Source organism: Colletotrichum chrysophilum (assembly GCF_026319265.1).
Source record: "Colletotrichum chrysophilum strain AFK26 chromosome Unknown scaffold_48, whole genome shotgun sequence".
In the NCBI taxonomy this organism is placed as follows: domain Eukaryota; kingdom Fungi; phylum Ascomycota; class Sordariomycetes; order Glomerellales; family Glomerellaceae; genus Colletotrichum; species Colletotrichum chrysophilum.
In genome coordinates, this window is record NW_026517335.1 from 292,685 (window position 1) to 315,689 (window position 23,005).

At 56.0% G+C, this 23,005-nt stretch overlaps 7 protein-coding genes across 7 annotated transcripts; 2 read left to right on the plus strand and 5 right to left on the minus strand.

Annotated features, from left to right (window-relative positions):
- Positions 1 to 1,428: 1,428 nt before the first annotated feature.
- COL26b_006528 (uncharacterized protein) lies at positions 1,429 to 3,509 on the minus strand (the record flags this gene model as incomplete). The annotated part of the gene is made up of 4 exons (XM_053179344.1): positions 1,429 to 1,593; positions 1,658 to 2,577; positions 2,812 to 3,131; positions 3,184 to 3,509. The coding sequence occupies 4 exons, from the start codon at positions 3,507 to 3,509 to the stop codon at positions 1,429 to 1,431; spliced, it is 1,731 nt and encodes a 576-aa protein (XP_053036781.1).
- A 1,608-nt stretch (positions 3,510 to 5,117) lies between these two features.
- COL26b_006529 (uncharacterized protein) lies at positions 5,118 to 5,480 on the plus strand (the record flags this gene model as incomplete). Its single annotated transcript, XM_053179345.1, has 2 exons — positions 5,118 to 5,244; positions 5,299 to 5,480. The coding sequence occupies 2 exons, from the start codon at positions 5,118 to 5,120 to the stop codon at positions 5,478 to 5,480; spliced, it is 309 nt and encodes a 102-aa protein (XP_053036782.1).
- Positions 5,481 to 5,643: 163 nt separating this feature from the next.
- COL26b_006530 (uncharacterized protein) lies at positions 5,644 to 7,461 on the minus strand (the record flags this gene model as incomplete). Its single annotated transcript, XM_053179346.1, has 1 exon — positions 5,644 to 7,461. The coding sequence occupies one exon, from the start codon at positions 7,459 to 7,461 to the stop codon at positions 5,644 to 5,646; it is 1,818 nt and encodes a 605-aa protein (XP_053036783.1).
- Positions 7,462 to 9,644: 2,183 nt separating this feature from the next.
- COL26b_006531 (uncharacterized protein) lies at positions 9,645 to 11,467 on the plus strand (the record flags this gene model as incomplete). Its single annotated transcript, XM_053179347.1, has 4 exons — positions 9,645 to 10,161; positions 10,213 to 10,316; positions 10,364 to 10,500; positions 10,579 to 11,467. The coding sequence occupies 4 exons, from the start codon at positions 9,645 to 9,647 to the stop codon at positions 11,465 to 11,467; spliced, it is 1,647 nt and encodes a 548-aa protein (XP_053036784.1).
- A 151-nt stretch (positions 11,468 to 11,618) lies between these two features.
- Positions 11,619 to 13,163, minus strand: COL26b_006532 (uncharacterized protein; the record flags this gene model as incomplete). Its single annotated transcript, XM_053179348.1, has 1 exon — positions 11,619 to 13,163. The coding sequence occupies one exon, from the start codon at positions 13,161 to 13,163 to the stop codon at positions 11,619 to 11,621; it is 1,545 nt and encodes a 514-aa protein (XP_053036785.1).
- Positions 13,164 to 13,872: 709 nt separating this feature from the next.
- On the minus strand, positions 13,873 to 14,742 carry COL26b_006533 (uncharacterized protein; the record flags this gene model as incomplete). Its single annotated transcript, XM_053179349.1, has 1 exon — positions 13,873 to 14,742. One exon carries the CDS (start codon positions 14,740 to 14,742, stop codon positions 13,873 to 13,875), a length of 870 nt encoding a protein of 289 aa, XP_053036786.1.
- Positions 14,743 to 15,258: 516 nt separating this feature from the next.
- COL26b_006534 (uncharacterized protein) lies at positions 15,259 to 16,304 on the minus strand (the record flags this gene model as incomplete). Its single annotated transcript, XM_053179350.1, has 2 exons — positions 15,259 to 16,083; positions 16,134 to 16,304. 2 exons carry the CDS (start codon positions 16,302 to 16,304, stop codon positions 15,259 to 15,261), a joined length of 996 nt encoding a protein of 331 aa, XP_053036787.1.
- Between the last annotated feature and the right edge of the window lie 6,701 nt (positions 16,305 to 23,005).

A 23,005-nucleotide genomic window follows, 5' to 3' on the forward strand; every position in this document is an offset into this window, starting at 1 on the left:
GGTGGTAAATACCAGCTGCGAGACTTTAGCTTTGGGCATGGAAACATGAATGGTCCGGGTGCCATCGTACTTTGAGGAATTCGGTAATCTTGTAAGGTTGGAGAGTCCAGATGTCTCTACCAAGTCCGAGGGCCAGCACTACCAAGATGGTCAGCTGTGGCCATGGCCGAGAAAGGTATCTTGTTCTACTCACGTCGATAGACAATGGGAATCATTGCTGCTGCACATGCCTGCTAGGTGTTGGTCTCGTGAGCGACACTGACGACTGAGTACGGATCACTTACGAAACCAGCCAGAGCGCAAGCGTCATCAGCACCCCATGGAGTAGGGCTTATGGCTTTGTTCAGAAACCGAATGGATATAAAAGTGACGGGCAAAATGAAGAGAAATCCTGTAAGGTATCGCGGTATAGCTGTATTATCTGTCAACGGAAAGCCGCAGTCCGCCCAAGTCATGTTTGCGACATCTAGATTGACGGTGAGAAAGTGAATTTCATGAATGCTATCAAGTTATTATCTTACTGAGAGCTTCGCTGACAGTGCAGCCTTGCTTCACACAACCTGATACTTCCTCGTTGAAGACTGGGTCGGCGCAGAGGCAGGTCTGGTTCAACCCAGAACATGGCGACTGAGGCAGCGCATCAATAATACAGGCAACCTATGTAGCAGAAATTAGTTATTCTCCGGTCAAAATGGGGATGCTGGGAGTATGAAAGGCGTACTGCGCATGGAGGGTAGTCCGAAATACTTGGGCTGGCACCGGCTAGGATCGCAAAGCAGCCCACCAGGAGGGCGAACAAATGGGAGGACCTCATTCTCGTCTGTGCTAATTTTCGTTCTGATTTCGTTTCCTGTTCTGGGAAAGAAGGTTTGAGACCAAGCAACAGATAGCAGCGGATGAGAGTTTTGAGAGTGGATGGCCGGCCGTACGAAGACCGTAAATGCCCGCTTCTCTGGGGCCTGATGATAAAGGATTGGTCTTTGGCTGCAGATAACAGGAAATATGAGCTGGATTTTAAAATGTGGCAATTTTCCCGTACGACTATGAGAGCTTTCCCCTATTCTTTCTCTTTGTTCTCTGTCGTTGGTGAAATGCCGATGAATGCTTGACGATCGCAGCGCGCGCAGCTGTTCGCAAACGGAAAGACACGCGGACGGTTCTAAGGTAGCTCAGCCATGTGGCTGCCACCGATCATTGCTGGGAGTCTATAAAAGCCATGCCGCCCTCCATGACGAAAATTTTGCCTCCCCAACACGTGGGCTTTGAAACTCGAACCGGTAAACCTCTTTCAATACCAAATCGGCGCCGACCGTCTTTTACTGGCTGCGTACCGCACTCAGCGCCACCTTCGCCCATGGTATGCTAATGTCGCGACGTTTCTTCTCTCAACTCCTCTAGATTGAACATAAATTGGGTGGTCTGAGACCACTATGACTGCACAACTGGGATCAACAGGTGCGAGCTTTCCTCACCATCCCCGCCGCAGTGAACCACATGCAAGCCCTTGTTGTCAGTAGAGTGCATCTCCAACCCTGGCAAAGCAAATGGGACAACCGCACTGCCTTGTATCGTAAGCCGAAGATGATCCGCCTTCTATAAAATTCAAGACATTTGTTAGCATATGCTTGTGTCTAGCTTGAGCCGTGCTGTGACTTACCTCCCAGAACATGCCACTAGGGCTCATTGGGATATCGAGAGTTCGCCTTTCACCCTTCTTAAGGCTTATCTTCTCCGTGAATGTGTAATGCGGTTTGTATACCTTGCTGCGCTGTTCATCGCGGCTCAAGGCAAAGCTGCCACGCAGACATCCACTGGGCCCCCGGTGAAAGGCCATACCGGCACCACCAGGAAGGATATTCCAGTCGTGCATGAACTTCAAAAGTCGTTGCAATACAACATTCTGAGGCTTGATCGTCTGCACAGCCTGGGGCCTTTTTAAAGCCGACAGCTTCTCAACTTGTACAAAGACATCCATGTCCGTATGCTCCGGACACGACATCACAAGATGTGCGCAGAAATACCCAGTCGTCTCGCAAGCCTTATCGAATTGGTAGAGGAAAGTCTGTTTTCCAGATTGGGAATCATAGGGCAACGCAGATTCAGCGGCTTCAGGATCGAGTGACAGAGTGTTGTTTCCCTGCAAGAAGAGTTTGGTGTATCGCGTCCTCGCCAGGGGGAAGTCGGCCTCTGGGCGTGCAACCGTATCCTGTTGGTTCACCAAGCCGAAATGAAGCACGCTGAGACGGACTTTGGGCGTGGTCTCCCAGTCGTTCTTTTGAGTTTTCAGGTAACGGTCGAAGAAGCGTAGTAGGTCTTTTTGGTTGCAATCCTCGTAGTAGTCGGGCCATTCCTGGGAGTTGTGGATTCTGAGCCACTTGGGAACGGTGTCCGGAACGGCTTCCCACGCCTCGAAGGTTCCCGGGGTGTGAACAGGGTTCGTCCATGAGGCAGCAGCATAGACTGGCACGTTGATACGCTCTGGGTGGGCAATCTTGTCCTCCCAGTACGCATCGTAGAGTTGATGCTCTCGACCGTGAGATGTGATGTCTTCTAGCTTTCCTTGCGTCGCCAGAGTGTCTGGAGGTTACACCAATAAGCAGACTGTCAATAACGACATGTATATCACTTGAAAAGAGCTCACTGGAAATTGATTCGTGAAAACCCGGAAACAGAATTCCGCCGCTAAACATGTGGTGTCGATAGAAGTCGGAAAAGCCTTCCCTGTTCATGGTCTTAGCTAGATCTGCCCTCTGAGTGCATATAAGAAAGCTGACCATGGGGCGAGTGCAGCCAGTCCCGGTGGACGCATACTTCCGATACGCCACTGAGCTATAGCCAGCCAACTATTCCCAGTCAAAGCTACTTTACCGTTACACCAGGGCTGTTTCGAAACCCAAGTGATGAACGAGGCACCGTCCTGAGCCTCCTGGTGACCCATGATGAGGAGATCGCCTTCGGATGAATACGCACCCCTCGTATCGACGTTGATGACTGCGTAATTTCGCGGGCACCAAAAGTCGGGATCCGGGCCTTCCCATTTCTGCAAGCCGGACAGTCGCTCTTTGAGGACGCCAGCGCGGAATGGAAAATCGTCCAGCAGCGTTGTGCCCTTTTGCTTTCCGTAGGGACTCCTATTGATGACGATTAATTCCAAACGCAACAATACAGCACCCGGAAACATACCATGCCACCAGCGCTGGTACCGGATCGGCGTATCTTGAGTCCAGATCTTGGAAACTTGCCGGGAGGAAAATGTCGCTGTAAAGAGTGGTGCCGTCATCCAGCTGCATGGGCACGCTTTCATGCATCACCAGGTCCTCACTCAGATGAAGCGCACCCGGCTCAACTTGCTGTCCGGCCTTGAAATTGCGCTTCTGTTGGCGGAAACCTGGGAATCTCGCCTTCTTGCTGTCGATTGATATGCCATTTTTATATCGGGTAAGACGCAGCGCTTGGTCTTTGATCTCGAGTTGGCGCGCGAGTTCCTTCTCAAACTGTTCTTGGTTCATGGCGAATACGACAATGTGTTGAATTGAATATGGGACTGTAGCGAGGGCACACAGCCAGAAGCATGGCAAAAACAAGCGATGTCGTGAAAAACATTCGTGCCAGCTAAGTACGGCATCGCTTTGCACCTCTTTTAAGTCGCGAATGACACGAATGATGCGAAAGCCTCGGGATGACGTTCGATGTTCAACGTTCAAAGACGGTAACGTAATGGGTAATGTCCATGTCGGGAAAAGGATTCCTCAAAATGGCAGTTGAGCCCGACAGCGAAACACAGGTCGGGGTTTTCTTAGACTCCGCGCCGAGACGCCGCGGTCAAAAGAAAGAAGAAATATAGAGACACAGGAGCCGAAAAAAGTGCCGGGACATATTGTTAAGTTTTGTAAAACAATTGCGTCGAACCGTCTTGCGCCGCAAATTCGTGTGAGTGCGGGGAGACGTCTATCAAATCTATTTAGTTTTCAGGTAACAGGTGCGCCCCGTCACAACTCCTCATAATGTACTGCGTAGTGACCACTGCATGCATGGATCCAGAACAGGTCCTAGGGACACGATTCCCGGAGACTCAATCGGAACTGTTCCCGCACACTCCGATAAAAATTCCCCGAGCCTAGTATCCATGTCCGAATACTGCCAAAAGCGAGCAGATTGGGAAAAATCCGGGGTTCAGCAAGCCCCGAAGAACCGGGTGGCGCCGCTCCGTCACTTCGCGCGATGGTCAAGTTAGTTCGAAGAATCCGTTATAAAATGATCGCCATCAATATGGGAGAGTTGCAGCCCCGAACTCTATCACAACCTTAAATCACTTAGACCTGCCAAGACCTTCTCGTCATGTCTACCACCAAAAGGCTCAGGGTTGCCGTTCTTGGTCCTAAGGGGCAATGCGGCTCCTGCGTCGTCGACGAGCTCCTGTCTCGCGGCCACTCCGTTGTTGGCCTCTCACGCAATCCGCCCCGTGAGTGGCAGACATCAGGTGACTACAAGGCGGAGTCTGTCGACTTCAACTCCATCAACGAGCTCTCGGCGGCGCTGTCACGCGGTTACGACGCGATTGTGTGCGCGTATGGGCCGCCCCTGGGGAACTTGCGGGCGATCTACTATGAATGTGTAGAGACGCATGCGAGAATCAAGTCTGCTCTACTCCGATCGAATCATCGAGGTTCTTTCATTGTTATTGGTAGGCTTCCCTGCAAGACATACTTCTATGGGTAGTATACTGACTTTGGGTGGGACATTTGTAGGCGGTGCGGGCTCTTTGCACCACAAAGACGGCTCGTCTTTTGCAGATGAACCCGATTTCCCTTATGGTGCTTGGTATGTTTCTGTTCAGCCGGATTCACGTTCAGAGCGAGACGTTGAATGAATTATAGGTATAAATGGTCAGACCAGCATCTCGGATACATGATATCTCGGGCGTCAGACCACGGCAGCACAACCCTAGCTGTTTTCTCCCGGATCTTCAGATGGGCGCGCAACAATATAGAGCATCCTGGATGTGAGATCCCCCCTCACCTGTTCCCCGATCATTATGGCAGGACTTTTGCTGACGAACTCCAGGGTTCTCCTGGATTCTCCGCCCTTTTGCGCGCCTGTTTCTCTCCCGCGCACGCATGTTCATGACGTCTCATGACGCAAAGGGCCTAATTACTGGATCGCGCGTCGCTCTACACCTGTGGGAAGGCGTGACTGAGAAGTCTTGGTCATTTCTGTCGCCTCCGTGGTTGCTGAGAGACAAAGGTGAGTGAGGAATAGTTCAGACATGCGGGGTTTTGCGCTGACTCGACTTACCAGGGATCCGTACTGGGAAGTACGAAGTGTATGTGGACGAGCTTGACAGCCCGGGGTATCAAGCCATCTACGGCGGCATTTACAACGAGGACATGGCCGTGGCTATCGTGGACGAGGTCGAGAATAACAAGTTGGCGTACAAGCATTGGTCTTGCGTCGGCCCCATAGGTCTCGGGAAATGGTAACCTGAAGCCGTCATCTATCGACACAGGTTTGATCTACTGACGTGTGCGATCTTTCGACTCGATCATTTCGTCAGCGCACAGTACCTACTTAATATACGCCAAATGACTTAGGACAATATCGCAAATACATCATCGTCTATTTGTTCTTTCACAGAACATCGCTCTAAATCTCGAAATTGGTATAAACCCTCGCCTCCCATCCCTTCAATGCGGGCGCAACCCCCTTAATCAGCTCGCCACCCTCTCTCGTGCCAATCAACAGCTTGACTTCACCAGCGTCACAGCCGAGCATGGCCGCCACATCTCCGGCGCTCTCCTCGTCCTTGGAGAAATTCATCACTACAAGAGCCCTGCGCTTGACGCCCTCACGGCCTTTCACCGGCGCAGCACTCTCCTTCAATATGATCCACGTCTTCTCGTTCTCGGGATCCAACAGCTTATGTGATCCGAACACGAAGATATCGCGGTACTGCCTCCTCATCTTGAGGACTTTCTTGTAAAACTCGAGAATGGAATCCGGATCGCCACGCTGCTTTGCGGCATTGATGGCCTTGTAGTCGTCATGCACTCGCATCCACGGCTTGGCGCCCTCTTTCGTGAACCCGGCGTTCGGACTATCGTCCCATTGGAAGGGTATCCGCGCGTGGTCTCTCGCCAAGATGCGCAGCCCGTCCATGGTCTTTGCGATCCGCTCTTGGTCGCCTGATTCCAGGGCCTCGGAGTAAAAGTTACCGCTCTCAATGTCCTTGTACTCCTCAATCCCCCAACTGGCCGGCATATTGGTCATGCCAATCTCCTGGCCCTGGTACAGGAACAATGTGCCGGACATGGTAGCCTGCCAGATAGCAATCGTCTTACACGAAGCCTTCCACAGCTCGGGCGTCGAGTCATCACCAAACCTCGAGACCGCGCGCCCATTGTCGTGATTCTCGCAGAAGGCGGTAGCCCACGAATCCGTCCCTTCAATGAATGACTGCCACGTCGCAGTGTAACTCTTCAATGTCGACAGCGGGAACGGCTGGAAGAGGTACTTCCCCCCGAACCCGTTCCCGTTCCCGAGCCGGATGACGGAAAACTCAAACACCATGTCCAGCTCCTGCGCCGCAGCCGACACATACGGGATCACCTGCGACGGGTGCGGCGTCAGCGACAGCTCGCCAACCGACACCGCATTATACGGCGCAAGCACCTTGCGGTTCATCTCGTGGATAAACTCATGAATCCGCGGGCCGTTGCACCACATCTCGGGCGCGGGCTGGTGCGGCGATGTCGGGTCCGTGACGGGGGCGTCGACGTAGTCGGTGCGCTTGGAGTACTTGTTCACCGTATCGATGCGGAACCCGTCGACGCCGCGCTCGAGCCAGAAGCGCATCGTGTCCTCGTATATCGCCTCGCGGCACGCGGCGTTGTCCCAGTTGAGGTCGGGCTGGTCGGGAGCGTATAGGTGCAGGTAGTACTCCTGCGACTGCTCGTCCCAGGTCCAGGTCGGGCCGGCGAAGTAGCCGCGCCAGTTGGTCGGCGGGTGTCTGACGCCGTCGGCGTCGTAGCGGGCGGGCTTCCAGATGTACCAGTCGCGCTTAGGGTTGGCGCGCGACGAGCGGCTCTGCTTGAACCACTCGTGCTCGACGGAGGTGTGGTTGACGACGAGGTCGAGGATGACCTTCATGCCACGGGCGTGGCATTCTTTGAGGAGGGTATCGACGTCCTCGACGGTGCCGTAGGGGGCGTAGATCTTTTGGTAGTCGGAGACGTCGTAGCCCATGTCTTTCTGGGGGCTCTCGAAGATGGGCGAGACCCAGACGACGTCGACGCCGAGGTCGTGGAGGTAGTCGACCTCGGCGATGAGGCCGGGGAGGTCGCCCCAGCCGTCGCCGTCCGAGTCCTTGAAGCTGGCTGGGTAGACTTGGTAGAAGGTTGCGTCCTTCCACCAGGGCTGCTTGCCCACCCAGCGGTTCTCGTCGTCCCAGACGAGAGATCCCATGGTGCGTGTCTGTTACTCTGTGTTAAGCCACACGGCCATAGGGCGGAAAGCAAAGAGGAGAGAGGCGAAGAGAGAATGAGGGGGCAAATGGCGAGAGAAGGTGGGAGAGTGACCTGGAGTCAAAGATCAGACGCGGCGGCGGGAGAGAATGGCATTTTGACCAGGCGCGGAAAGACTAGGCGTCGTCGGAAGTGGACGACCGCGATCAGCGGCAGTGGCAGACAAATGGCGTGGCAACATGGCGGCCCATGCATCCGAAAGTGGGAAACGAGGAACCAGAAGAGTAAGAATTGCGTGGGGAGGTTGAATCGTCTGCGCGCGGGCTCCTGTAGTCAGTAGCTGTGGTGCATGAAGCAGGTTACCCCTCGTGGGAATCACTCCGCAAAAGGGCCGCGAAGGGGAGAGAGAGAGACGCGGTGCGGTGCATCGTCGAGTCGGTTGATAAGTTTGATCCAATCTCGGTGGAGATTCCGATCACAACTGGCAGCGGTTTTCCCCGCCCTGCTACCCCATGGACCATGGGTTGCCCCCTCCAGACCCTGCCGAGGTGTGGTTGCCGGCGGGCGGGAGGCGCTGTTGAAGAAAGCGGAGGGCAGGAGGGGAGGTTTGAGGCGAGTGTCACACGGCGCGCATGAGCGCGTTTCTCTCCCGAAGTTTTGGATCGCCTCAATTAGACTCCGCCTTCCCGCTGATGACGGGCATCGGATGATGCTGGAATGCGTGAACGGGTCGCAAAAGCACGTTGGAGGAACGTTTTCCTGAAGAAAAAAGGACGCGGAGACTCCGCCATCCCTGTCGGGGTTGAAAGTGGGAGGATTTGGGGTTCGGAGCACCTCCGCTAGACTCCGCACCGCCCTCCGCGCCTCCTGTTCTGCCGGGAGCCACCCACGTCAGGGCTTCCCGCCAATCATATGCTGCGGATCCCTCAGTGGGGCCAGACCGGTGATGGGCGGGTTCGGGGCCGGGTCTGGAGAAAAAAGGTGGATGGCCTGGAAATGGTTTGTGTAACTGACGACCCGAATCTGAGGAAACTTTTGCGAAAACTCGGAGACGTACCCCAGGGGCCTAAGGGATTTCAGCCGCTCAGATGGTGGTCCCCGTCTGCGGGGAAGCCAATTTAGTTTCAACCTCGTCAGATGCGAATAGCGTCATGGGCTTACACGGCCGCAGCTGTCACTTGCGGAGTCTCCTGTTGCGCCCTCGTGTGCTGCTGGCATCCCGTCTCCAGAATGGGAACCGGGCGCAGCTTGGCGTGAATCATGGAACACGATCACCAGACCTAGAACCCGGTGGCTGGCTCATATCCCTACTCGAGTGAAGCTGTTGATGTTGTTCTTGATCAGAAGCGGATATCGAGAGCATTGTCGACTTGAACCACCCAATCTCGTGTGCTGCCGACCACCCCACAGAGACTCGGTCCATCGACCAACCCCGATCCCCCTCATCCTCCGCTTCTCCACAATATCCCCTTTCGACTTACCTACTCACAGTGTTTTTCGTCTTTCGGCGGCCGATTCCACACGCGTTCCACGCATCCAGTCTCCCCCCATGGAGTTGGGAAAAGCCAATTCATTCGACCGTCGACGTGCCCAGCAACGGGCCCCCGGCCGTGCATATGCACATCCGCTTCGGCTCTTGCTCTCCTCAGGCGATTCCACTCCAGCACCCATGTCCAGATCACCACACTCTGCACACAGAGACACACAATACTTACCTACAGACAATGCACTCCTGAACACTGGCACCGACAAGTCTGCAGACGGCCGTCAAAAACCTGGGACTTCAGTATCACGCCAATCCAATCTTGTACGAGCCGGCAGCCCGCGGTCGACTCATCAGGCATCCCATCCCGTCCCCCATTGGAGGTGCACGGTGCAGATTCCTGGGCATTTTCGTTACTCTCTACTAATTAGCGTTTTTTGTGCTTGTCCAATTTTTCTTCGATCCCCATGTTACTTTGACTACCACCTCCTTCTGGCTGTCGCTTTCTCCTCAGCTCCTGCATTCATGGTGTCCTTCGGCGAGGATAAATAAAGGCGCGAATGCCCTCCCTGTTCGATTAAATTCGTCCTCCAGGCGACTCCTTCCCGCGCAACCCGATCTCTTGCCTCGCGGTCTCATCTATTCTCCTTTTACACCCAATATTCCCGCCAATCTCAAAGGACACTTCAAACCTTGCCAAAATGTCCGACTCAAAGCCCGTCTCCTCGGCGGAGGACAAGGAACTGGGCGTCCACCAGCACGCCGACGCTGCTTCTCCGAATGCCGCCCATCCCGAAGATATTGCGGCCGAGGCAAAGCAGGCCGCCGACTCGGAGCACCAAATGACCCTCCTGGAGGCCATCAAGACCTACCCCAAGGCCATCGCCTGGTCCGTCCTCCTCTCGTCGACTCTCATCATGGAAGGATACGACCTCGCCCTGCTCTCCAACCTCTACTCCTCGCAGTACTTCAACCAAAAGTACGGAGCGTACAGCGAGGCCCAGGGCAAGTATGTTCTCTCCGCCGCATGGCAGTCCGGGCTGTCAAACGGTGCGCGTGGTGGAGAAATCATCGGTCTTATCCTCGCCGGTTGGACCGCCGATCGGTACGGGTACAAGATGACCACCATCGGGTTCCTGGTGTTGATGATTGCCTTCATTTTCGTGCTGTTCTTTGCGCCGAACGTGAAGATCTTGGTGCTGGGAGAGGTCCTTTGTGGTAAGTTATGAGCATGCTCTTGTGTAAATTCTCATCTCTGATGATGGCCAGGAATCCCATGGGGCGCCTTCCAGAGCGTGACTCCCGCATACGCCTCCGAGGTCGCTCCCGTCGTCCTGAGACCCTACCTCACGACGTTCATCAACATGTGCTGGGTGAGCTTCCTCCTTCCACTCTCAGACGGACGCAACTAAAGGTGCAGGTAATTGGTCAATTCTTTGCTGCTGCAGTCAACAAGGGCTCCTTCCAACATGCCAACGAATGGGCGTACCGCATCCCCTTCGCAGTACAATGGGTCTGGCCCGTCCCGATCCTCATCGGCGTCTGCTTCGCCCCTGAGTGAGTCTCGCCTCCTCTCACCGAGGATTCACTTACATCCCACCGGCAAACCCCCCCCCACTAACAAACTCCCCTCAGATCCCCCTGGTGGTACGTCCGCCACAACAACAAGCCCGCCGCCAGAGCGTCCCTCCTCCGCCTCACCTCCCGCAACCAGCCCAACTTCAACCCGGACGAGACCATCGCCATGATCGAGCACACCAACGAGATGGAGAAGCGCGTCAAGGAGGGCGTCACCTACGCCGACTGCTTCCGCGGCACCGACCTGCGCCGCACCGAGATCGTCATCGGCATCTGGCTCGTCCAGACCCTCGGCGGCCAGAACCTCATGGGCTACTTCTCCTACTTCCTCGTCCAGGCCGGCATGGACGCCAACAACTCCTTCTCCCTCTCCATGGGCCAGTACGCCCTCGGCATGGTCGGCACCGCCGGCTCCTGGTACCTCATGCACAAGCTCGGCCGCCGGACGATCCACTTCTCCGGCCTCTGCGCGCAGTTCACCCTGCTCCTCATCGTCGGCTGTCTCTCCTTCTCCGGCGCCAACGCCGCCGTCTGGGCCATCGCTGCCATGCTCATCATCTTCACCTTCGTCTACGACTTCACCGTCGGGCCCGTCACCTACTCCCTCATCTCCGAGCTGTCCTCCACCCGCCTCAAGGCCAAGACCATCGTCATGGCCCGCGCCGGCTACAACGCCAGCAACATCTTCGTGAACGTCATGACAAACTACCAGCTCTCGTCCACCGCGTGGGACTGGGGCGCCCGCACCGCCTTCTTCTGGGCGGGCACATGCCTGCTGTCTTCCGTCTGGGTCTACTTCCGCGTCCCCGAGCCCAAGGGCCGCACGTACGCCGAGCTGGACCTGCTCTTCGAGCACGGCGTCTCGGCGAGGAAGTTTGCAAGCACAAAGATCGACCCGTACTCGCGGGAGCTCAGCAGCGAGAAGAAGCTCGTCGAGGAGCACTGAATGTCCCTTTTTTTATGTACAATGAAATCTGGTTCAAAAAGAAAACTTGTTAAATACCCTGGATATTGTGTACCACTAGATAGTATCCCTAGCGTAATCATGCCTAATGAACATCCCCATGCTTTTCCCCCCTTCCTGTGATATACACATCTCACGTCGGATGCCCCGACTGCCCCGGCGTTCCCCCTCCGAGCACCATACTCGGCACCGCCTGCTGGATATGCTTATCCAACAGCTCGTCATATATAGAGTTCCCTCCAGGCAGCCTCGTAATCAGCCGCCGCATGTAATTCAAATCATCCTCTGGCCCAGCGCCCATCCTGTGCGGACTACTCGGCGTAATCGGCACCCTCGCCAGCACATCCACCGCCGCGCTCGCAATGTCAAACAGCTTCTCCGTCAACCCCACCCCGTGCACCTTGATGCTGTCCACCGGCAGGTCCCGCGTCGAGAGCACCAGGTCCTTGGCCACCTCCAGCGGGTAGTGGTACGTCATGCTGCTCTGCGCCGCCTCCTCCGCCACCTGCAAATACCCGAACCGCAGCCGCAGCTGCCAGAGGATGATGCGCAGCCACAGCTGCGTAACCCTCAGATTCGCCTTCTGCGTGTCCTTGAGCTCGCTGCTCGCGCGCAGCGCCGAGTTCACCGCCGTCTCGATCAGCGTCAGCGCCGCGTTCGACGGTGGCGTCGCCACCTTCTCCTGGTTCAGCAGCGCGATGAAGCTCGTGTCCAGCGGCGCGAACAGCCCCGCCAGGCTCCAGAACCCGGACAACAGGTGCGGGTCCCCCTCGTCCATGGCCGGGCTCTCCGCCGTGATCTGCAGCGTCACGGGCCGCCGGTACCGGATCCCGTGCGAGCGCTCCGACACCAGCAGCACCCAGAATAGCCGGTCCGCCAGCGCGCGCGGCGCCGACTCCGTGTTCATCCGCAACAGCAGGAACAGCGTCGTCGCCTCGCGGAGAAACAGAAACGCCTGGCTGTGGTGGAACAGCGCCGAGTGGCACGCGTACAGGAAGAAGGTCAGCAGGCACTGCTCGAAGCTCGGGTTGCTCCGGCGCGCAAAGTTGCGGTGCGCGGCGAGCGCCTCCTCGAAGAGCATGCGGCCGTGCAGCGCGTTCTTCTCCGGGATCAGCCCGCGCACGAAGAGGCTCTCCGGCTCCTCGACCTGCAGCAGGACCAGCGCGCACACTGCCGTCAGCAGGCAGTGGGCCTCCATGCCGGGCTCGCCGCTGGGCCCGGCGACGACCTTGAGGTGCGCCACGTACTCGGGCGTCAGGATCGGGATCGTCGGGTGCAGGCGCGCGAAGAAGCGGTCGACGCAGTAGTCCATGACGCGGGCCGGCAGCAGCTCGGCCATGCGCTGGACGGCCTCGTGCGGGACATGACCAAAAGCCTGGCTGCCGTCCGAGACCCAGGCCAGCGAGACGGGGCCAGGCAGGCCGAGGCACTGGTCGCCGAGGCCGGCGTCGACGCAGCGCTTGCAGGGGCGGTACTCGTTGCAGGCGCGGCGGAGGTTCTTGCAGCGGGCGCAGGCGCGGGAGACCTGGGCGCGTTTGGGGCGGGAGGTCGGCTTGCCTCCGTCATTGTTGTTGTTGTTGTCGGCCGCGTCCTCGCTGCTCAGTTCGGTGCGCTTCCCGAGGTGGGAGCTGCTGGCCGGGGATATTGAGGACGGACTAGCTGCTGGGGGGGACACCATCGTCTTTTGCATCGGGACGCCTCATTGTTGAGAGTTTTTGTCTTCTGATTTGTGGCGTAGTCAAGATGAGGCGGACATTGGAAAACGGGGCCGGTGAGTTGAGATGTGTGTGTGAAGGTGAAAATGAAATTTGCCTTTTTTGGGTTTCTGCGGATTGATTGGAGTCACCCCCAGCCGGGCCAAGGAAAAGGATGTTCAACGGTGTGTCGTTCCATTGACATGGAGCGACCAGGTAGACCCCGTCTACGAATACGGTCCCGTCTGCTGTTGAGTGGCGGTCACGTGCGGCTGCTGGACTTTCACCCCGCTAATTTATCAGGCCCCGGCTTGTGCGAATATACCCTTCGGTGTTAATTCGTACTGTGTTCAATCGCTGTGTTTTCCTGGCAGACCACCTAGGTAGGCTTGACTATCATTGGCACGGGTTCGTGATATTGCCGCCCGAGTGAGGAGGATTCGTTGATCGACCGCACCGATGAAACTCTAGAGGGCCCAATTGCAACCTGCGCATGTCAAGATGAACCGAGGCTTTCCGTGTAATGGCATCATCCAAAAAGAAGAAAGGATGACAGGTCGTATGTCCGAGCGGTGTCTATGAGATGGAGAGAAAAAACGGTGCTGTCTGTCTCTTTGGGAGCAGCCCCCAGAACGCCTTCGCTATGCAAATTGTGCCACCCCTGACTGAACCCCAGATATTCCCCACAGCAAATCACTTTTGCCGAATGTTCTTGGCCTTGCGCTTCTTGAACACCACAGCAGGGGATTCCACGCCGTCTTCCTCCTTCTTCACCCCGTCGGCATCGGCGATTGGCCCCAACGCCGCTGCCGAAAGCTTGTCGCCAGCCTCGTCCTCTTCAGCCTTGATAGCGGGCACGTCTGATGTCACCGCCGCCGCAGCCTCGTCTGCGCCCTCCTCCTTCTTGACACTGTCCTCCACAGCAGCAGACTCCTCCTTCTTCGGCCGGAATAGCGTGTCGGCGCTGAGCAGCGCGTCGAGCTCCTTGTCGTCCTCCGGCATCGCCCTCATACCGCCCCATTTCCTGGGTTTCTTGAACAGCCCCCGCACGGCGTCCTCCTCTTCCTTCTCCTCCTCCGTCTGCTCGCGCTTCCGGACGCCGACAGCCTTCGCCTCCACGGGCTTCTCCTTGACCGCATCCTCGTCGAAAACCTTCGTCGCAGTGACGGTCCACTCGCCCGCCATCGCCATATCGCCTCGAAACTCGGTAGGTATCGACACGCCCATCTCCGCAAGCTGCTCCATCTGCCTCTTCCTCGCTGCCTCCGTCCCGCCGGGCGCCGGTGCCGGCGCGCTGCTGCTCGAGCCTGGCTTCGCAAATGACGTAGATGATGATGAAGATCCCGAGGCGACGCCCTTCAGGCGCTCAATCTCGCGCCGCGCGCGGTCCTTGTCGCGCTCCTCTTGCTCATGGCCGCGGTGGAGGTCTCGCAGGAAGCGCTTGAGCGCGCCCTGGTGCTTGCCGGTGGCTTCGTGGTTCTGGCGCTCGATCTTGGTGTCGCGGACGAAGATGCCGCAGTGCTTGCACCAGTATTTCGGCGTTGACTTCCAGTATTCGGACATTTTGGAGGGTTGGGGGTGGCTGGGTTGGGGTGAAGTGGAAGTGGAAGAAATGGGCAAAAGACGTCACTGGGGAAAGGCGCGTGCTAGAATTTCGAGGTGCACGGTTAGTTGGTCTGTGCACCTATGCAATGGATGATCCCTGCAGACTACCCACTGCCCGCCTTCCCTGAGGTGGTTTGGAGCTGCTTCAACTGCTCCATATCACCGACTCGCGTGTCACATATCAGAATCACGTTCGCATCAAACGGAACTGAAAGGTTTTGCAGTAAAAGACTGCTCGTTTTAGTCTATTGGGATTACTACCCGGGGAATCATGTTCGTCCCTAATCCGTTTGCAAGCCTGCAAACCTGTCCAGCCCAATCCCCAAAGACAAAAGCCGTGTATCTCGTGATGGTATTCATTCCATTAAAATGCCCAAAACAGGCCAAGTGAAGAATCGTAAGCGAAACATTATCTCCTCCGAGACCCGATGAGGTCCTTCCCCCCGAAAGCCAAAAGGCACATGGCGCTTGTCATTAAATCATGTACACAACGGCCATCAGACCAGCGACCAAGGCAACGAAGGGAGCCGGAACAATGTGCTGGCCCGCGGCGACAGGAGGAGCGGCGGGAGTCGTGCTCGAGGGCGTGGCGGGAGCAGTGGTAGCCGGGGGCTGGGCGGGAGTGGTGGTGTTGACGGCGGGAGGAGCGACAGGGGGCTGCGAAGCGGCAGGCTGAGACGGCTGGACGGGGGGAGCAGCCGGGGTGGTGACGGGAGGCGCAGCGGGAGGAGCGACAGGAGTTCCCGGGGGAGGGGCAGCGGGGGCAGAAGGAGCCGGCGCAGACGGGGCGGGAGGAGCGGGAGGAGCGGGAGTGACGGTGACGGGGGGGAGCTCTCCACACGGAGTCGTGTGGCCCTGGATCTGGCCATCGCCAATCTGGCAGATGGGGACGGGGACGGTGGTGGGGACGACCTGGGGCTGGCCGTCACCGATGACGGTAACGACAGTGGTGGCGACCATGGTGGTTCCAACGATGTTGCCGGAAGGAACAGGGGCGTCGGAGCCGCAAGGGAGGACGCTCAGGTGGATGGGAGAGCACTGAGGAGCCCAGCTTCTATCGTACAGGTTGGAGAAGTCTCCAGACTGGCACTGGTAGAAGGTAGTCGAGCCACCGAGAGCGAGGGAGCCGTTGCCACAGACGGAGAAGCCAGAGGTGTAGATGACACCGGACTGGGGAGGGCCGTCGAACTGGAACTGATAGTTGGCGACGATGGATCCAATGCGGCCCTGGGAGTCGGTGAGGACACTGTCCTTCAGGGTCAGGTCAAGAGCGCCCTTCTGGCCGCAGTTGCTGCGAGTCTGGTGATTTGTTAGCAGGAGCTCTCAAAATTGGCAACGGATGATCCTACCTCGAGGCTGCGCTTGCCGAGACCGACGATGGTGATGCCGAAGTTGCCAGAGTACGAGGTCTGGCAGCCAGCGGGAGCAGCCTCCTTAGGAGCAAGGGCGGCGCTGCCGGCCTGGGGCATGGCCATAACGGCGCTGGCCAGGGTAGCGAGAACGGAAGCCGAGTACTTCATCTTGTCTGAAAATTTGTTTGTTAGAAAAAGATTCCACAAAAAGGCGAATCGTGACTTTTTGTAGACCAGGAAATGTGAAGATTCAGAAAAGACCAGGCCAACTCGTCATGAGCGGCAGAGACTCGGGCAACCGGGATCTCAATGAATCCTGGCTTCTCTCGCTGATGACCATCAGAGGCACCTGACTTTGGTGAAATTCGGAAGGCGGATCGCGCAAACGTGGCGATAGAAACTGGAAGTGACAACGAGGGGGGCGCCGACGGCCATCCCACGATGAAGACGATGGAGCCGAAGAAGTGATGTTGACATACCTGAGATTGTGAGAGCAAGTAGGCGGTGTGTGGTTTTTGTAAGAGTATGCTGATCTGTCGAGGTCACAACAAGGTCGAAATTGCTTGGTTGAGGAGCAAGTTGTTGTTGTAGCCAGAGAAAATCTTCCACAGCCAAGATCTTTTTTCCCAGAGATGAGGTGGTGAATGGTGTCCCCGCAAGTTTCTGACCCGCTTGGTCCAACAATGACTTCGTTCACAAAGCACAAAAGAGGCGGGTGCTTCCTTGGGCGTGGTTTCCTCTGTGCAGCTGCCGCGTGGGATGACGGGAGTGTGAGATCGGGTAGGGCCTTGTTCTTCCGTCGGTACTTCAAGCTCGGATGGAGGTGGTGTTCGACTGTTGCCTAAGCCCAGCCACACGATGTTGTGGATAATGAGTGTCGAAGGGTCGGTGGAAGGTAAAAGTGGTAAGTAAAAACACTGAACGAAACGTGGCAGGCAGGTTGATTTAGGGTGGACCTATGAGCGAGAGTATTGCCAGGGATGGAAGAGGTGAATCCTAGAGAGTAGAGGGAGAGATGATGGAGGGAGAGCTGGGGGTTCATATACAGAACGAGGGAGCCGCGTGAGTAAGGACAGCGATTAGGGTAGCAGATAAGCTTCAGTCATGGATATTGCGCGTCTTTGACGTCTAGAATGTGGATATGATGGAGCAAATGTGCCTAGGATTGCAGTAGTGTTGTTATGTGGTGTAAGTAGCCGTCCTGTTTGTATGTATGGGCCGGAGTTGTGTCTTTCCCCCATGGTCCTGGCCTTGTACAGAGGCATGCAGACTGCATGCAAACGGTACCTTCAACAAAGCGAGACTGCATGTACTTGCAGCTCGCTATGCCACACTTGTGTCAACTCCACAGCCACTTTGCCCGCATGTTTATCCATCTAGCTGGCTGGTATGATGTTGTGGTGGGTGGATGAGTGATGGTTGTTGTGCGCAAGACCAGGGTTCGGGTGGTTGGGAGGTCGCCTCCAGCAACAGGGCTGGGCTGGGGACACCCCTCGACTAGGATCATCCAAGTGCGGCACAGCAGGGCAGCTGTGAGGCCCAAAGTCAAAGTCACTGGACTCTTCACCGGGCCTTGTGATGTCAGAGGTAGAGCATAGGTTTCCCCCGTCGAGTCATTGACGAGGGGTGAGGATACCGTCTGCTAGCGATTCGGACGAACCGGGGGCTTGAGGCGAAGGGGTTGCTTGCCGGCTATTTTGGAAAAACACTCTATTCTGTGCTCGGGTTTACCAAATATGTTGATTTGCCCCAAAAAGACGCCGAGAGCTCTTGGCCTGTCAGACGTCGTAGCGTAGAGCGATTGATGATTGAGAAACCGAGGATAGAGTGCTGGATTGGATGCGACCACCGGCCTGTCTTGTGTTGAGACAAGAGGCTTGTGCAGCGAACCGCTACGCTGCTGCAAGAACCAGCTCTGGGCTGGAAGGCCCTGATGTGTGTCTCAATGCGGTGTGGTGTGGCTACTGCCGATCAGGTACCACGGCCGAAGCGAATCAGGTGGAATGTTGAACTTGAATTCAGTTGGGCTTGTGTAGTGAGATGCTTGGGCTGCGGAGGCAGACCGATAGAGAAAGTCTTGTTTGGGTATGCATTAGCAGCGGTCTGTCGTCTGCTGGTATGGTTGGTGTTGTTGGTGGTGGTGCGGCGTGCTGTGGTAGTGGGCACGCGGCGGGGAAACGGAGGCTGCGGGTGGCCGGCACTGAAGGCGGTTCCTGGACTTGGCCAGTCCTTAGGCTGTCTTGACTTGCCGTGTCGTAGCGTTGGCTGTGGGCTGGTGAGGGGCCGGAAGAGGGGGCGAGCCAGGGTTGCGCTTCGATCGATTACCGAGAGGGGTTGGCCGGCTTTGCTGGCTGTGGATGTCCAAGTCGACGTGAAGGACGGTATTGGTGGACGACGTGGACGAATGGTGCGGATCTGCGATCGATGGGCAAACGGGACATTAGGATTCGTCCCTTTGGCTGAGGAGAATTCGATGCCTATTGGAACGTTGGAGTAGGAAACAAGGTCCCTAACGTGGAAAAGGAAAAGGGGCCAGCATTCCTCAGGTTGAGATTGGCTGGCGAGAGCTTGGAGGAGATTTCCATGTCTTGATCCCATCCCTAGAGCTGTGGTCTCTCTAGCCGGTGGTCGACAGAGGCCCGGACTTTCTGCACGACCAAGACAGTTTTTTTCCGTTGCTTTTTGGTATCCCTTGGTGCAGAACGGCGTCGCTGTCACTGCGAGTTCTAATTGTGAAAGAGGCAAGAGATCTTCCTGGGATATCCGTTGTCGGGACAAACCTCGGTGCTGCCCCATCTGGCAGATGTTAAAATTCGGCTACTTCGGACGGAGAAGACCATGTTGTCAGCTCATAGATGGTGCGCCGTCACACTTTGTCTTTCTTCCATACCAGCGAGAGCAGTACAACGTGGGTTCAGATCCCTTCATCTCATGGAGAGTGCGACCTCGTCCGAGAAGACTCTCGTGCGGCATCCTGGAGCCGAAAACAGGAATCTTGAACACGGCGTCCTAGGGTCCGGGGAATTCGAGGTCATTTGGCCGGTCGGGAGCTGGTGGTGCGTTTCAGCCAACTTCTCGTCATGATATCACCGTGTGAATATCGACGATTATCACAATTCATTAAGACCTGCAGTCCGTCCCCTCACTACCGTGCTGTCACCCGGTCGGAAAGGGTGGATCGGAGGCGTGGACGTCGGCTCGAGGGGGTTTGGAGAGAAGTTATCCGCCCATGTGAATCGACCAAAAAGGAAGCTCAGCAGAACCCAAGCCAAGGAAAAACGAGGTTTGGTCTGGGCCGGGGCGTCTTTGGGGTCCACGACACCCGCAGCCAAGCAGTGCTTAACAGGGGCCATTGCATGCTGTACCCGTCAAGCAGCTCGCTAAGGCCGCCAAGGCCAGGCGCCCTGCATTAGCACCGCCCGCCAGTGTCTGAGCCTGTGTCGATCCGCCCACTCCGAGAGAGAGAATGGGAGAGAGCTCTCTGGACATCTTGCCGCCAATCCAAGGTGCTGTTCTGTCCTGGCCTGGCACTGGCCCGTGAAGCGGCGGGTGGATGCCAGTCAAGGTGGGGAGCGCTTGTCAGAGTCTCTTGTTCGGGCCGCATAAATCAGGCCAGTGGCATTCCTCCTCGCCCTCCAGCAGTGCTTTTCGAGAGACCGGAGGCCGTCTCCGGAATGATGAATTCCAGAACTAACAGCCAAGTGCCAGCTCTAGTTTGTTTTCGAAGCCTGCCATTGGGACGCCGCCGAACGGGAGGCTGCCTTGTAGAGACAAGTCCGCTTCGTCCGTTAGACTTGGATATGCAGGGGACAGGGGGGAGAAGTTTGCGAGCCTCTTTCTTCAGGCGGCGCTGTATTTTCCCTGTTTAGCTGACTGTCTGTTGTTGTGTGCCTGCCGGCCTCGTATACAAACCAGATGCGAGAATGCGTGCGCCAGCGACCGAGAGCGATGCGCGTGGAGAGAAATTCGTCAGAATGGCGATGTACACAGTCGATGCCACCGGTCATTGTTGTGATCCAGATCAATGTCCTTTGGCGATAGAGCATCCGATATGCCGGCTTAGCTGAACCTGCCGACTCCCGTATTCCCAGTCTGTCATCCGGAGACGATTTCCTCTCCAGTCAACACGGCGGCGGACTGACGGACTGACATGTTGACGGCGGTTACTGCTGCCGAATCGTGGCTTGCGGTCTTGATTGTCTTGTGCACCGTGCCTGCAGCGAGTAAATTGTGCCGGAGTTATGACAGCTTGATTTGGGTCCGCGGTGCCGAGATGGGGGGAAATTCCGTGCGACACTCGCGTCTTTTGGCTCCCGTCCTCAACTTCAGCACCCGCGCTAGACGGGATAGAAGCGTCCACGTGTGGTTGCGGCGTGGCTGCGAACGTTTCTGTCGGTTTCCGCTCCATGCTGAAAGTGTCTTTGTGCTGCTGGATGGCTTCCAGCATACCGTAGAAACTCAGAAATAATAGAATCCTCTTTTTAAGCGATGGCCATCCGATTAGAGGGCTGGCTAGGCCTGCTAGCAGAACTTCAGGAGGAAAGACCACCGCCTACCTAGAGGGATAGGATCGTGGGTCTAGACGTGCTAATCGAGGCCTACAAACCAAGGCCCATATTTAAAAGAGGATTCTATTATTTCTGAGTTTCTACGGTAAGGGATCTGCGGGGAGAGAAGACAATCCATCAATCGCAAGCGCCGTTCCCCTCAGGGCCCTCCCTAGCCCGTAGGTATCCGTCAGGTAAGTCACCACAGGGCAGGGGTCCAGGGGATGGAGTGAAGGCGGCCATGATCATCGGCAGAGTTTGGCAACATCGGATTTTCGTGTAATGCATGTTTGCTTGGTTGCTATGTCGAATTGAGCTGCGCGCATGCATCAGCGAGGCGGCTGATTTTGACTTTGGAGTTTGTTCAGCATGATGCAACCAGAGCAAGAGGGCACTTCCCGTCAGTCGAGCCCAGGCCTTCCTCGGGCCCCTCTTTCCCGGGTGGACATTTTACCCGACAATCTGCCGAGGGGCTCCTGCGGCGCTGCAGACGGCCCACTGAGTGGATGCCTTGGCATGGAGACATCCGTCTTCGCTCCAACTTCCAACGACCGTTCATCCCTTGATCACACAGCATCTCACCTTCAGGCGGCAAACGTCGCCTCGCTACTGCCAAAGACCGTATTGAGGAACGGTCGAGTCTCAGTTTGGCACATTTCGAGCGGCTTGACGACTTCTAACAGCCTGGCGCTTTGTTCGTCACAAGGTATTGTCCCAACCTGAACTGTTCTAGGTCAATATTATTGTAGATTTTCATATATCATACTATTTGTTTTCCGTAAGTTCTCAATCCTTTAGTTTCTGCATTGGTAAGTACATCTTGAAGCCGAGAACGTGTAGTTGGGAGCTTGGTTGTTGGGTGTGGGAAAAAACTGTAAGTTTACCAATCGTCAAAGTTCTCAGATGCTCACTCGTGTCTGAAGGTGTTCACAACGCGGCGAAAATTATGTCAAAGGCACGGTCAGCCATCCAACAAGATACCCTTGCTTGGCTGACACTGAGAGCTGCGGCCTCACGAGCCACGGTTAGGCAATCTCGCGTCTTGTCGCATGCGACGGGACTGAGTGGCCGCCTCAAAGCTCTCTAACAATAGTCGTAAGGCGCTACCTTACTCTTCAGCGGGCGACGATGAGGCTACCCAGAAGGCAACCATTCTGGCAGATGGTTGCTGCCTTAGGCCCCACCCCAGAAGGTGAAGCTGCGGTACCCTTATGGGCAACGTCCGTCTCTTAATCTGTCACCAACAGCATCCGGCCAGATGGTCGAGGGGTGGTTGTGCGATGACTAGCTAGCGTTGACGTTCCGCAGTGAGTCAGCGTACGCATCGTTCGATCCTCGATAGCGCCACTGTTGGACCTCCACCCCCCCCCCCTTTTTTTTTTTGGTGATCTCAAAAGTCGGATGGTTTCATTTTTGCTCCGTCTGCTGTTATTCGCTGGACCCTGTTCAAGTCTCTTATCTCAGCAGCCACCTAGAAATTGTCAGTTGTTGTATCATTTGTGAATTATTCTGCTGAGCATGCCCTCCCTAGCTTCCTTCATAACGTGAAGCATTGCGTTCGGGGTCCTGGTAAAGCTTAATGCAGACAAAATGTAAACTGCGGGACAGCCTTTCATCCTATTCTCCCTCTCACTCCCTGCTCCTATTGAAGACAAGCTCATAACGCACGTGTTGTGGTCTAACTTAAGTGAGGCGTCGAATGCCAGCGTGAGGGTGTTGACAAATTCAAACTTGGAAGTAGACTATTTTGGAAGGAGCAGCTAAGCGGTTGCCTTTCAGGTCTAAAACGCAGCGAAAACACTCCCCATGTGACATTATGTTCAGGCAAGCCTTCAATCATGAGGGAAGTCACGTTGAGATTCTTCCATCTCTCTGAGCAAGGACACTTGGCCATAGTAACTGAGGCCACTCGTGCAGACAATTGAGCCGACTCCGTTTCCTGCCTAACTTATCTAAGGGCAGTAATCAGATAACATCAGGAAAAACCAAGAGGCTTCTCGGCTGTAAATACATGAGCTTAGGAAACGACCCGGTCTGCCCTTGCGACCTGGTTTCATCTGGCCAACGAAGGCTCCGTTCCTTTGTTGACACAACATGAAGAGTGAATACTGCTAAGTTGCAGGCAACTTGCCCTGCCCCCTAGCTTCGGCATGGGAAATGAATTTTGAGTTATGAAGTCATATAACGTGGTTCATCATTGAGCGGGACACCATCATCGACCGGGACACTTTTTCCACTCCCTTCGCTATCTAGCTTCAACGCGTATTTTCTTCCACAAAATAATGCCTAACGCCTCACAAGAAAGCAGAATTATTCTAGCAA